General features: G+C 37.5%; 3 protein-coding genes across 6 annotated transcripts in view; all 3 read right to left on the reverse strand.

Moving 5' to 3' along the window:
- Nucleotides 1-32: 32 nt before the first annotated feature.
- Nucleotides 33-4,255, reverse strand: hdhd2 (haloacid dehalogenase-like hydrolase domain containing 2). Of its 2 annotated transcripts, none has more exons than XM_058618204.1 (9): nt 4,186-4,255; nt 2,712-2,850; nt 2,509-2,611; nt 2,077-2,182; nt 1,723-1,807; nt 1,450-1,615; nt 1,235-1,285; nt 541-604; nt 33-397 (listed from the first exon to the last, which is right to left on the reverse strand). In XM_058618204.1, the coding sequence occupies exons 2-9, from the start codon at nt 2,810-2,812 to the stop codon at nt 294-296; spliced, it is 780 nt and encodes a 259-aa protein (XP_058474187.1). In that variant the 5' UTR covers nt 2,813-2,850; nt 4,186-4,255; the 3' UTR covers nt 33-293. The 2 variants fall into 2 exon arrangements, with proteins under 2 accessions (XP_058474187.1, XP_058474188.1); XM_058618205.1 differs by having other exon boundaries at nt 4,079-4,213.
- A 1,487-nt stretch (nt 4,256-5,742) lies between these two features.
- ier3ip1 (immediate early response 3 interacting protein 1) lies at nt 5,743-8,275 on the reverse strand. The gene is made up of 3 exons (XM_058617420.1): nt 8,125-8,275; nt 7,052-7,153; nt 5,743-6,627 (listed from the first exon to the last, which is right to left on the reverse strand). The coding sequence occupies exons 1-3, from the start codon at nt 8,213-8,215 to the stop codon at nt 6,572-6,574; spliced, it is 249 nt and encodes an 82-aa protein (XP_058473403.1). The 5' UTR covers nt 8,216-8,275; the 3' UTR covers nt 5,743-6,571.
- A 146-nt stretch (nt 8,276-8,421) lies between these two features.
- Nucleotides 8,422-14,148, reverse strand: part of skor2 (SKI family transcriptional corepressor 2) — a 110,665-nt gene continuing 104,938 nt past the window's right edge. For 2 of the 3 annotated variants that reach the window (XM_058616442.1, XM_058616443.1), the window contains 6 exons: nt 13,653-13,730; nt 11,245-11,310; nt 11,043-11,141; nt 10,868-10,935; nt 10,022-10,089; nt 8,422-9,835 (listed from right to left, as the gene is read on the reverse strand). In XM_058616442.1, coding sequence (XP_058472425.1) covers nt 10,033-10,089; nt 10,868-10,935; nt 11,043-11,141; nt 11,245-11,310; nt 13,653-13,730 — 368 coding nt within the window. In that variant the 3' untranslated portion in view covers nt 8,422-9,835; nt 10,022-10,032. The remainder of the gene's footprint in view (nt 9,836-10,021; nt 10,090-10,867; nt 10,936-11,042; nt 11,142-11,244; nt 11,311-13,652; nt 13,731-14,148) is intronic. The other variant, XM_058616444.1, reaches the window with a different exon arrangement.

Genomic DNA, 14,148 nt, shown 5'->3' on the forward strand with positions numbered 1-14,148 from the left:
ATCTAAATCTCCAAGGAAATGTCCTAAAAATCCAGTGTTTACTTTTTTGAGTTTTATTGCTCATGAACAGACAAACATGGACAAAAACACATATCAAGAAAAAAAAACACCCAGACTGTCACGTATGTTCTATGAACCACGTGCTGATGAGGAAGATGAGGTGTTTAGGATGATGAGGATCCTTTTAGCGCTTCCTCCAGTGATAACTGTGTGTGGTTAGAGTGTGGTCTTGGTTCTGTGCAAATCAGTGCATTTTTTAAAAGAAAACGGAATGTTCTGCTGTTACTTGTCGCTCATAGCAACTTCTGCAGGATGTGTTCAACAGCAGCCGGGAAGCTATCACAGGTCAGGTGAGGAGGAGGGTTGATTTTATTCTCGTCGCCTTCTCTGTATTTACCTGGAAAAACGACGGGCAGAGACAAATGGAAGGACGTTAGTCACATGACAGTGAGGATGAGAAGATTCGGTTTCATTTGAGACAGAGAGACAAAATTAAATGAGGGAAAGGAGGAAAATAAACTGAAGAAATAACATTCTCACCAGTTCTGACTAGAATACCCAGCATCCCTACATTCTGAGCTCCACTCACATCATCTCTTGCATCCTGTAGGAAAACATCAAAGAGACACAAATCACTGCAGACGAACAAAACACAAAATGTAACATTGCTAGTACAACTATACTCAGATCTGCATGCTGTTTAAACCACTGGATAGTCCGTTATGAGTCTTTCGGCTAAATGCAGAGAGCAAAAAACAATTATTTTCATAAATCGGTTAATCTGTCGATTACTCTATCGGTTAATGAATAATTGTTTGGTCCATAAAATGTCAGAAAATGTTGTGAATCGGTGTTTCCAAAATCTGGAAATGATGATGTTCTCCAATGGAGCAATAAATAATTGGAGCAAAAAAATTCACATTTAAGAAGCTGAGAAATCAGGAAATACTCCAACAGATTATCAAAATAATTGACTATTCATTAATCGAATAATAATTGCTTCAAATCTTAAGTGTAGTCATTGAGGATAAAATAATAATAATAATACATATTACTTACAAGTGTAAAATCACCTGATTTTGGACCATCATCTTTCGAGTTTTGATGCTACACAGTTTCCCCAAAACACTTGGTACCTATTCAGCTTGAACTTCACCAATATACTGTATGCTGCTACATTTTACACACTGTACCTTTTAATGCGCTGTTAATAAAAACAAATAAAAATACTTACATCTCCTATCATGACCGCTTCATCTGGACTACAGCCTAAATCTGACAGAGCCTGTTTGAAGGAAACAACCAGAGAAGACATGTTTTTAATTTAACAGTTAACAGTTAATTAACTCTGAATCCAATTCAGAAATACTTTTTAAAAATGAATAACAAATAGAGGGAAAACTTTACAGTTGGTTTAGCAAATACTAGAGATTTATCTGACTTTCTAACCTGTGTGAAAAAGGTCTTTTCTGGTTTTCCCACCACAGTAGCTTTACAGTCTGCGGCATACTCCAGTCCCGTCACAAAGGGCCCAGGACCGAGGGCCAAACCGTCTTTACGTTTGTAGTAACGGGCCTTATGAATGGCAATGAGAGGAGCGCCGTCTAAAATCATTCTGTTAGAGAAATACAGATGTTAAAACAGACTGAATAATCTTATCTAAGAGACAATAAGTGATGTTTCCACATCTTAACTGGAGTCTAAAAATGTCACGTGATTCACCTGAAAGCCTTGTTGAGAGTTTGGTAGTTGAAGTGATCGGGAGCGAGTCCAAAGACAACAGCGTTTGGTTCTGACGTGTCAATACCTGTAGATACAGAGTGACTGATTATCTAATTATCAGTTAAATATTTGAACTTGACTTCAATCATCAAGTCATATCTAAAGAGACATAATAAGCAACCTGCAGTTAAATTAAATATTTGTTTGCTCTTGTTAAAACAAACTAGTTTGGGCTGTGATTTCATTTATTTGGGTAATAACTGACTTTCAAAAGTTGAAAATGGGTGGGAAAAATTAACAGTTAAGCCTTTAACCATTCTTTTTCTCAAACACACTTCACTTTGAACCCAGTACCTGTGAAGTCCTCCAGTGCGCTGTCATCCACCAGCAGCAGTGGCCTGTGTTGTTTCTGCTCTAACAGACTCCTCGCTGCACTCAGAGATGTGAAGATCTCCTTTTCCTGCAGAGTGAAGTTCATTCGACAGAACACGCAAAGACAAACACACGTTAAGACCTCCACCCTTAAGTTTTTACATTTTTACATATTACATCTGGATCTGTATAAAACTTAACCTGTTTCTAGCTATTATAATCTTACAAAAACATGACAAAATTCATCCTGATCAGTTAGGATGTCGCTGAGCTATTAACATCTGAACTTGTTTAATGGGACTGAACCAAGTTAAATCTAATTCGCAGCCAAATCCATAATCTGGACCAGATACGGAAGAAACTTAGTAGAGTCTGATCCTTGGCAGAGAAAGTTAAATAACTCTGGCGTTTTACCTGAACGTCAAAGTTGAGACGTCTCAGTCGATCCAGTAAGTGCCTCTTACTCTCTTTGGTCGTGTTGGTGACAAATTTCACAGCGACAGGCGCCTGTCGTAACCTGAGAGGATGAGACAAGAATAATTATACACCTGAAATACTGGGATTTTATCAAGGTATTGTTGTTTCTTGTCCCTGGTTTTGGGACAAATGTTTCTTACCTGTTCAGTGCGTCCTGTGCTCCAGGAACCGCTGTGTCCTCGATGTGCAGAGTTCCACTCAGGTCAATGAGGACAGCCTTCAGAGCTCGTCTTCCTGCCATGCTGCTGCAGTGAAGATGAGCCCAGCTTAGACTGGTGGCTTTTGGGGGACACAGTAGCATATGAGCATGTTAGCATTGGTCTCAGATTGACATTCAACACTTTCTATATACACGGTTGGATTAGAGCTTCCTGTACTTCAGTCTCTGATTATGATTTTCTAAACCTCTAAATAAAGTATGACTACAGTTCACTTTAAATAGAGCTTCACTCAGTTTAAAAAAAAAAAATCCATAATTTTAGAGATTACACACATTCGTAATCATAATTCACATCAGTGATGGCAGAACTGATCAGATTACTGCTTTATTCAAACCTACATTGGGACAAACTGACGGGATTATTGACCGGATTGTCTCAAGTATTTATGAGTTTGCTGCCTAGAACACAGATTTTTGTATTTTATTAGTAAATGATTTAGATTGTGATCTCCTTTTATTTAGACATGCTTGGATTTCTGTCATGTAGTTATCAATGTGAGGGCACATTAATGCTCTTAATGCCCACACAGACACACACTCAGTCTGTACTTGTACTTAGTGCAACAAAGTCAGGAAACTGTCAGACATTTATCTGATCAGTGCAGTGATAAATGGCACTATTTTAATGTTGTTGTTTTTTACTGCACTTTATAGTGACATTTATACTTTATTTATTCAGTTTTTAATTGTGATCAGAGGAGGAAAAGTACTACTACCTTTTACATTTTATAGTGAGATCTTGTTGTGAAGAGTTGACCAACAGGGTCAGGTTTTAGAAAACAATCTAGGTATGTTGCAATAATCAGTATTACTAGCACTAGTATCAGATATTAATCAGTTACTAAATTAATGGATTATTTTGGTTTTGTGGTCAAAACAAGACATTTGAGAACATTATCGTGTAGATTGTTCAACATTTTAGAGACCAAACAGCTAATCAATTAATCGAGAAAATAATCTACAAACTATACGACTATGAAAACAACCGTTAGTTAAAGGCCGACTGCAAGTCGTGAACAACTATATCAATATATTACACTTATTATTTTCAAATATTCTACAGATGTGATGTAGATTTTAAGACACTATTAAATGAATAGAAATGCAAGGCTGTTACTTGTTTTATACGAGCTTCTGCTCCGTCATTGCTTGAATGTTAGCTTACGTTTTAACATTTTTCAAACGCTGTTACGAGTAAAAACTGTAGCTACACATGATAAACTGTATTTAAAAAAGCTGTTAAACATGCAGCTATTTTCACTCTTTAACGAAAAAATGAAACCTTACCGAAGCGAATTCACTTTTATTTCAAACACACTGCTGGTTTCGTTCTATAAAAACAACATGACAACACATTAATTTTAAAATAATTGAGATTTAAATGTGAGGCTAACCTTTAGCAACAACAGCAGCCGCCCCTCTGTTTTCTTCTTCGTCGGATAAATTTTAGTCTTGTTTGATTGTGGTCGGTGCTGCCTCCTGCAGGTCAAAACTTGCAACTGCTCCCCCTCTTTACTACAGGAATGTGCTCAAACGCGTTGTTTTCTTACATTGTTTGGGGAAAAATAAGACTTTTAATGTCACTTCTCTTTTAATATCAGTCTTTCTTTTTGATACAACTCTACCGTTCATTCTCTATTATTCAAATTTTATTCCAATTTGTGTGTTATAATCAGATAAGAGGCTTATTATTCTTACCCACTTAATCACTCATTAAAATAAATAAATTAAAGAAACATATGTGTACAATCCCACTAACAAACTAACCACCAGCAGATGCATCACATTAGTGCATCTCTCTGGTCAGATAGATTTAATAGATTTAATATGGTGGGAGGTATTATTAAAACATTAAACCTTCTCTCTCTGCGTGACACCAAAAAAAAAACCATTGATCAAATCCTCTTTTCGCCACGTAGTGAATAACACTGATGTTTTTTTGCTCCTTATAATTTTGTGTTCGTAAATATTATGTAGCTCAGATCAAAACGTTTTGATAAAGGATGAAAAAGTCATTTTTTTACTTGTGAGGACTAAAAATCAAAAATCTGTTGTTTTGGGGTTAGCTTGTAATTCAACATTTTTTCTTAACTTATTTTTAAGTAATCACATTTATTACATTAAACATTCTACATTTTCTTTTAAAGTGTTCAACTGGTGATACTGTTTTAGGATTAAATTCACACTAAAATCAAACACTAGTCATGAAAAAGCTTCAGTTCATGTCACAACACTGTGTTTCATGGTGTTTAAATGTGGTTTTTAAGATCTTCTTTTCCTCTTTCATTGTGCATTTTTTTCATTTATCAACCTCTATTCACTGATGTGTTATGTGTGGTTGTTGTTGTGCAGGATACTTACATTTATCCAAAGGAATGAATAAGAGTGTCTGATTTTTCCCGACAAAACCAACATCCTGACCTGTGAGGAGCAGACACTCATCGCTCACATCCACCGGCCTGTGATCGCTGACTGATTTCCCTGCGATTCCACAGCTCAGCTCGGGACTAATCACAGCTCAAAGTGGCTTTTCTGTGCAAATCTCTCTGATAAACATATGCTGCTAATTCCAGCTGATCCCCATCTACTTTTTTCCCCTCTTACTCTTCCACCGATGCATCACATATCAAATCAAACGTTCATAGAAAATATTTGTGGAGATTAGATAATGGCAGGGGAAAGTGATAATTCACAACATATGTGGATTATTAATGAGGATGTGCAGAGATAAACGGACAAACACGGTGTTTATCGTTACGCACAAAATGGTGAGGAGAAAAAAAAGAGAATAATATGAGAATGTCAGAAACTGAAGCGCATTGTTATTGTAATTATTTCTAGATCTGCTAATTAAAATCTAACATTATTTAAGTTGAGACAGTATAAATTGTTATTTAGTTGTTTTTTTTTACTTCATCCAAACCTAGATTAAGACAATAAAAACAACTTAATTCTTTCAAAAAGGTCTAAATAACACTTGTTTTTTTATTATTTAAAAGCCAGTGAGATTTGTGGCTTTGAGAAGGTGTTGATGTGTAAACATACAGCGTTGAGTTGTGTTCGGCCATATTGCCTAGTTACATTAAGTTGGAACAAATGCTAACAGGAGAAAAAATAAAACATAACTTCTTTACACTTCAGTGAGTGAAACTTAAAATTAAACTTCAGATTAAAAGTGTTTTTTTGACAAATCCTGACCACCTACCTCTGTCTTTGCTGATGTCAATAAAGTCCAGTTTTAAAATCTATGTATGACAGAAAGACATATTATAAAATGCTCTACATTTAGGTACAGAAGACTGCATTAAGCTGAACTCTTACAGGAAATAAAAAAAGGGAAATAATGTCCAGCTTTTCTGCCGATGAGACCATTTTATACCATTTATAAAAAAAGTAACAATCTCTCACTTGCAAGACTAAAATAAAACATGACACAAATCATCATGAAATCAATGAAACTGATTCCCCTTCAATGTGTCTGATGATAAAAAGGTTGAAGACAAGCACTGCGTATTATTTTGATGTTTTGACCTTTTGTTGCCACGGAGGTTTTCGGGGCCAACACAAGCCATTTTTTTATGACCTTGTAGCCACTAAAGTCTTAAATGTTTCAGTTCTGAATATCGTTTTTTGTTGTTTGCCTCTTTTCTGGATTCCTCTGCCAAACATAGTGAAAAACCCTTTTTCCACATGGCTGTAAACTGGAAAAGGTAAGCGTCCCGTGTGTTTCCGTGCGTGTGTAGTTGTTCCTTGGCTCATGTCTGGTCCTCAGGCACAGAATTAACCAAACAGCAGCAATAGGACTATGCAGCCTGAATTCACTATAATTAAAGGCACTGTAAAGACAAAAAAGAGAGAAAGACAGATGAATAAACAAACCAAAATGTATATTTTTGGTTGCAAAATCAACAGACTATCAGTTATCAGGTTTGTTGCCATATCTGATGGAATATATTTAATTTCCCTTATAACTTATATCCCTTATAGACCTTTTAGAACTCTATGGGCCAGGCTTCAAAATGTGGGTGTATATCTTTGTTCCACTCCTTAAGAACGAAAGAATTGACAGAAACTCTCAGTGGCTTAGAGTCTCTTAAACCCTTTTTTTCCCCAGGCAAAGTTCATGAATGGTTCATGTAAGTTTAAACACATTTGAAAGCCAGTACATTTGAGTGAAATAAAACAAATGATCATTTCCCTTAATCTTAGATGATCAATTACTGCCATAAGGAAACAGTATCTTATTTTTTCCCCACAAACCTCTCATGACAGTCCGGACTGAGCGGATGAGGTTGAGGATCTGGGCTTTGACTCCCGGATCATCCCCAAAACCTCCAACTCCCTGCTCAACGCCCCAGCCGACTGAAGGAGGCAAGAAAATAACAAGAGTTAACAACACAGGAGGGAGTAAAGGGTTAAAGGGGTTAAGCATATTGCAGACTTTAACCCCTTAACTATGGCAAGCGGTTTTAACATTTAATCAGTACACAGGATATCTTGGAACGTCATTCTTACTAGTCAAAACTACAGTTATAGATATGTACACTTCAGTTTCTACAATGGTATTATGACTAGTCATAATACCAGCTCCAGATACCTTTAATTACACTCAACTCAAGAGATCTACATTGTCCTTTATTAAAGATATCTTGAATTAAGTATCAGATAGTCAGAATTAAGTTGTATAAAACTGAAACTGGAATAAGAGTTATCCAAGTGTCTATACAAGGACAAACCCCATACACATGAACGGCAAAAGTGACGTCATTCTGACTAGTAAAAAGTTTTTTTAACTGAAGAGTTAGACATGTACAACATAACACAATCAGAGGTAGAACATGGGAACATAAGACGTGCGGTATACATACAATAACAGAACAAAGTTTAATATAGTTGAATATCTTTAGAAAAAGCAAGAAATAGAGGGTTTTTTCATTGCCAAAATTTGCATTTATGCAAATACTTATAAATACTTAAAATACTTATGATAAAGACGCATTTCGATGAACCACATTCTCCCATAGCAGTGCAAAGCCTTGACTAGTCTTTACAACTAGTCCAAATGACGTCACATATATCGGTAATGGTAATTCCAGATAGTCGAACAATAAAACAAAACGCTTGCCATAGTTAACCCCCTGATATTTCCCTTTAGAAGTAACTTTAAAGCTTGAAAAAAGTATTTCCTTTTAAATCACAACAGAAACTGGTGATGATGATGACGATGTACTGTAGTTCCACTCCTTGCTAGCTGCCATTAGCGCGTTAAACGCTTAATTACTTCACATAAAACACACGCTATAGTTTGTGTAAAACGTGGCGGAAACACTTACTCTTGCTGAGAAACCGCTCTTCATGCAGCACAGCGACGGCATTAGTGCATAAAATAGCGGTCTGGATGAGAGTGTAGAGAGTAAACGCCATGCTGGCAAAAACAAATTCTCCTCCTCCTCCTCCTCTTCGTCTTCTTCTTCTACCACTCCCAGAGAAACAGCAGCTGCCGTAAAGCAGCAGCGGAAGTCGTGCAACAAGTATGCAACGTCTTACGAAAAAAAACAACTCTTCTGGTTATTGTATAGACTTTTAATTTACACATAAATAAATAAAAGAGAAACTACAAGAACATATTTAAATACATTTTCATTAACAGTTCATAATGGTAACATTTGTTGTTGTTGTTCGTTTTTTTCCTCATTAGGTGACAAATTTATATCCATTCAGTCATTTCATTTTTATAAAGAACTTGAATTTTAATTTTTATTCACTCACTCTCTCTCATCATCATCATGTCTCTTTCTTTTAACAATGCCATAAATAATATTCTCACAAACAGGGTCTGATACTTGAATGAATGAATGAATAAATAAATAAACAAAGAAACACATAGACAGACATAAGAATTTTTTTTTCTTTTTTTTTTTAGTGGTGTGAAATAATTTACAGGCAAAACAACACGTTCTTTTAAAGAGCAAATAAATACTTGGAGTTGGACTGTAATTTCCTGCCTTAAACACAGTTTAGAGGCAAATCCGGCAGCCGGTGGGTGCTGCAAATTTAATTTGTCACCCTCAAATAAACAGTGTAAATGTGATATGATGTTTTATTTTAAAAGTAAAACAGCAGCATTGACACTAACACTGTAGGTACTTTTTCATTCACAAATAAAACAAACTATGGGTGGAAACTCAGTCTGCATAAAGTGTGACACCACCGGTCAAAGTGCAGCTCCGTGAGCTTTAAATCCTCCTTTGTGCTCAGATCTCTTCGCTCTTTGTTCTTCATGTGGCATCTTCCAGTTGAGGGGACAACTAAAAAGTCTGTGTATCGAGTCTCCAAGAACTTATCCTCAGTGTTTATTGATCATGTAATAATGATTTTTGTTCTTTTTTTTTTGGTCGGTCAACACAAATAAGACACGATGAGCAAGAATCCCTTTGGGACTTAATACTGACGATAATAAATAAAAGGTGGAGGTGTTTTGCTCCTCTTGATGTTTTCAGTGAAAAAGTCTCGTGTGACGTCCTCATCCTCGTGGTGATCTGGTGTATGAACTGTACAACAGCAAAGGTCATAGTCAGACTTGAATCTATGATCTTTTTTTAAGAGTTTGAAAAATGTTTGCGGGGTCATTTTTCTGCCATCTTGTCGGTCTTCAAAAGCCCGAGTGAAAAGGTCACGGTCACTTTGGTCCTGTTTGGGTAAAGCTTTGAGTTTTTTGACTGTGCAGTTCAGTCGGTCTGGAAACTTAAAACGTCACGAAGACGAAAGATGAAGCAGAGCAAACTGGTCCAAATGAGTTCTGACCGTGGTCGTTACCCGGGGTTCAGAGGGAATAAATAATAAATGTACAAATTCTGAGACCAGTTTCAAATCATCAAGGTATTGGGAAAGAGTGACTGGTCCCCACTGGTATATATTTATATTTACAGTATTTATGTACAAGTTTTTGTGCGAGTTTGTTTGTTTTTTATTCATGGTTCTTGGAACATTCACAGAAATCCAAGCAGCTTCTCCCTCGTAGATGACGTTTTTTTGACTCCGAGTCTAAAAACAATTGTAAGAAATAGCAGAATCAAACGTTAGTATCATAGCTTTTTGCAACACAAGGTGTACAAAACAAACACATGTAGATAGAGGTTAATTTCCAGCTGTTACATAGCAAAAAAAATTATTTTAATAATCTATATTTAATTTAACAGTTTGCACATCTAAAAATTAGAGAACACTCACCTTTTTTTCCGCTACTTGTTGAGATGTGAGCTGATCTTTTCTTTTCTGATGATGTTTGCGTAGGGAATCTGAAAGAAACGACAGTAAAACAGTAAAGTTAGTTAAATAATGGACGGACAAGACTTGGACCAAACCACACGAGAAATAAGACAGAAACAAAACAGAATTTAGATTTCAGCAACATAAAAATCAATAAAGTTGGGGTTCATTTTAACGTCTTTGTGAAAAATGAAAGTCACTTTTACTCTCAGACGCTTCCATCTGCTCCGTCTAGACGCGTTTGTGTCCGTAAATGAGTTTGAATGCATGTTCAGCTGCGTAACTTTGTGGTTACAAGAATGCAGCTCTCTCTCTTTGTATGTGAGTGTTCTTTGCGATCATGTGCACACAAGCGTGTACTGTACTGTAGTGTGTACAGTGTGTGTGTGTGTGTGTGTGTGTGTGTCAGAAACAGCCAAAGACAAACACCGTCTGTCAGCGCGACTGCCAGCTGCTCGCGTGATTGATGTGGACGGAAACGCTCGGCAGAGGAACTCGTCACCCGTGAAAGACAAACTAGATGATTGCTTCTGTCTTTTGATGGACAAATAAGCAACAACACAAGTGTCCCCCGCTCAGTCCTTTTGACTTTATTTTGTCTTCATTTCCAACTCGACTGCAGTTCTGAGACACGGCTTAGAATTCACAGTCAATTACGAACGTGATATGTGCAGAATAATAAAGCCACATTTACGACGGAGGACTAATTTATTGAGATGTAACTCATGAAATTGTATTTCGTCTCAAAATGAATACCAATATTGGTCGTTTTATGTGTCAAATAAAGATAATGATCAGCAGTCTCACCATCTGTAGCTGTTGGACCATCTCCTCTCTATAGGCAAGCTCCCGTTTCATCTGGTCTTGGAAATTATCTGGAATTAGCATAAAGAGCTACGATAAGTGACTCATCAAATACAGGAGAAGACAGTTAAGAGGAAGAAAAGAATGGAACTGTTAAAACGGTCCAAAGGTGACTTACGGAAGACGGGGAACGGCGTGGTGCCTTTGAGAGCGTGGAACTCCTGCTCCAGTCTCCTCCTGAAGTCGATCTGCTCCAGCAAAACCTTCTGAAGCTCCTCTGAAGAAGAGAAGAGAGAGAGACGGGAGGTTTCTGTTAGAAATAAATTCAGTCGTACCGTGTGCAGATGAGGGAGAACTCAGATTAAACGTCTTCACTGTACCTTTCTCCATGTTCTCCACGTCCTTCTTTAGTGGAACAGGAGAGGCAGCTCTTTGGCTCTGATCACCTGCAAACACAAAGAGATTTAAACTGTTATAAAGCAGATTAGCACAAAGAGAATGATCCTCATCATGACACCAGACGATACATTTCATTTAATTTAAAACAATGTCTGAGACACAGGAACATCCCAAAATTCTTCTTCAGACTGTATTTATGCATTAACTGTGTGAAAACAGCTTCATTTCCGGAAACTTTCTCAGTCTGTTTATGATATAGATAAGGGTTGTAATTCCCACTTTGGCCTCTGGGTGTCAGTGTAAGTATATGCTACACTATATATATACTATTACACTACATGTTCAGGGTCCTGAACCGGTAAGATCATAATATATAATATAAAAATAAACATTATAAACACCAGCAAATAAAAAAAATTAACATAAAAATGGAATAGGACGAAAAATATGAAATATCATGGTAATAAAAATAGAAAAATATGTATATAATATAGCCAAAATATAAACATTATGGGCATGAAGTTTGCAGGTTACTGTACTCTGAACAATTGCAACTATTTTGTATCTTTTTTTGTTGTTGAATGCAGCTGCCAAAGCTGAAGGAGCCGTAAACAAGAGTCTACAAGTGGAATACTGTACAGTATTCCACTTGTAGACTCTTGTTTACGGCCCCTATTTTATAATCATGTTTATTTCTGCTGTTTAACGCTCGACGCGATCACTTGTTGATTCCACAACGTTGTCACCAGTCTGAAAAGTGTTTGTGTGTGTGTGTGCAAACATTAGAGCCTTAAATGAAGCAATCCAAACCCCGTCGATATGTATATTCTCCTCCAGTTGTTTCATGTATCGGCTCCTTAAGCCTCTCTCTCTCTCTCTCTCTCTCTCTCTCTGCTTCTCTCCCCCTCTCATTTAGAGCAGAGAGATCTCTCCTCTCCTCTCCTCCTCTCTCTGTCTCATTTGACAAGCAAATTTGCAGACAGTGCCCGAGGATAACAACCTCGTTTGACAGTCAATTAACCGTGAATAGTCAAAGCCAAGGCGGTTTGCATTACATAAATGGAAAATTAGATTATTTTTTCTCCCTAGAAACAGAGGGAGAGTTTAAAGACAGTGGAGGGGGGGAGGGTGGGGGGGGGTAAGGTGGTGGTGGTGGGACTCGTAGGAATCAGGCCTTCTAATCACGTAGAGCTTCCCACCGCCCAGGGAGACGTTTGGCAATCAGGGGAAAGGTGGTCTCATTTAATTTGTTTCGTGTAATTTTTCGAAATACATTATACATTATGCGCGGGGATCATTACGCTGTGTGTGTGTGTGTGTGTGTGTGTGTGTGGAGGGGGGTGTAAGAGGGAGTGTGTGTGTGTGTGGGTGGGGAGGGAGGGGGGGGTTGTAGATATAAATGTTGGCACAGATGTCATAAAGCACTTTTAATGTCTTCCTGACAGATATAAAAAGGCAATAAGCTGTGATCTTTTTCAAACAGGAAAGGGTTTTTTTGCGCTGAGGAAGGGGTAAGAAGAAAAAAAAAGGCAATTACGTGTCGACGGCAATATGGTGCCCGGGATGAAGATTGCTAACGCGACTGCTTATCTCTGAGCTGATGTTTTCTTGTTGAACTATAACGGCCCCCCAAAGAGTAACAGCCGTGGCAGCGACGACGACGACGACGACGCTGCTGCTGCTGCTGCTGCTGCTAAAGAGAGCGACTGTGGCAGGATTTGGATTTTTATAAAGTTATAGCTTTGTTTATTTTTTTTAACAGTGTTTGTCCATCTATAAATCTGGTGTTTTAGTCAATTATTGTACTTATTTTATTCTCATCTTTTTTTAGCCTGTTTGAAATGTAGTGTTTTAATTTTGAGGCTTTATATGTGTGATTTAATTCTATTCTATTCTATGTGTGCCGAAGGGAAAATTAATTGTAGCTTTTGCTGCTATATCAAACAAATTTAATATATTAGTGTTGGTTTTTATGTTTAACTTAACTGTATTTCTCATTTGCCAACGTCTGTTTTGAGACAAACGTCACTTTTACTTTGAAAGATTATCTTTAGTTATTTAATATAAATTGTGTAAATTTGCTGCTCTGGGATACGAGATTCAAAATTACAGAGGAATTTTTTCACATTTTGCTTTCTTTTCTTCATTTATTGTTTTGTTGTTTGGTACAGATGTTCTGCAGCCACGATAGAAATAAATAAAAACATAAGATTGTCTTTAGTTATTTGATATAAATCGTGTAAATGTGCTGCTCTGGGATACGAGATTCAAAAGGACAGAGGAACTTTCTTTTGCTTCTCTTTTCTCTTCACCTTGGGTGCAGATGTTCTGCAGCCACAGTGGAGATAAATAAGAAAAACATAAGCGAGCACACAGTACAGTTATGTACCTGAGCTCTCCCTCCAGTAGTCCGGTGCTGTCGTCTCGCTCTCTGGTGCAAAGAAACTACTCTGCTCTTTGTTATCGTCTGAGAGAAAATGAGAGACACAGACAGGAGAAGGAGAAATTCAGTAAGGCCCATTGGTCGAGCTGCTTCTTCCAGACACGTGGAGATAACTAAGTGTGGGCACGGCGTGTGTCTCCTTTCCTTTCCCCGCGTGTATATGCACATGTGGGCCAACGCGGTCATGCGTGTGTGTGTGTGTGTTTGTGGGTGCAATGTCACAAAACACAGAAATAAAAGGGTCAGAGTGAGAGATGAGAGGAGCAAATGAAACGTCACAGGAATACGAGCCTCGCGGGGACGCGGCGAAACACTATAAAACCACTCACTCAGACAATAAATGAAACAATAGACGCTATAATACACCTGACTCGGGCGTCTGATCGGACGGAGAGAGCGTAATAGTTTGCTGAGATAGATTCTGTAACGCTGCTTTGATCAA

This window comes from Solea solea, chromosome 19 (assembly GCF_958295425.1).
Source record: "Solea solea chromosome 19, fSolSol10.1, whole genome shotgun sequence".
Taxonomy (NCBI): domain Eukaryota; kingdom Metazoa; phylum Chordata; class Actinopteri; order Pleuronectiformes; family Soleidae; genus Solea; species Solea solea.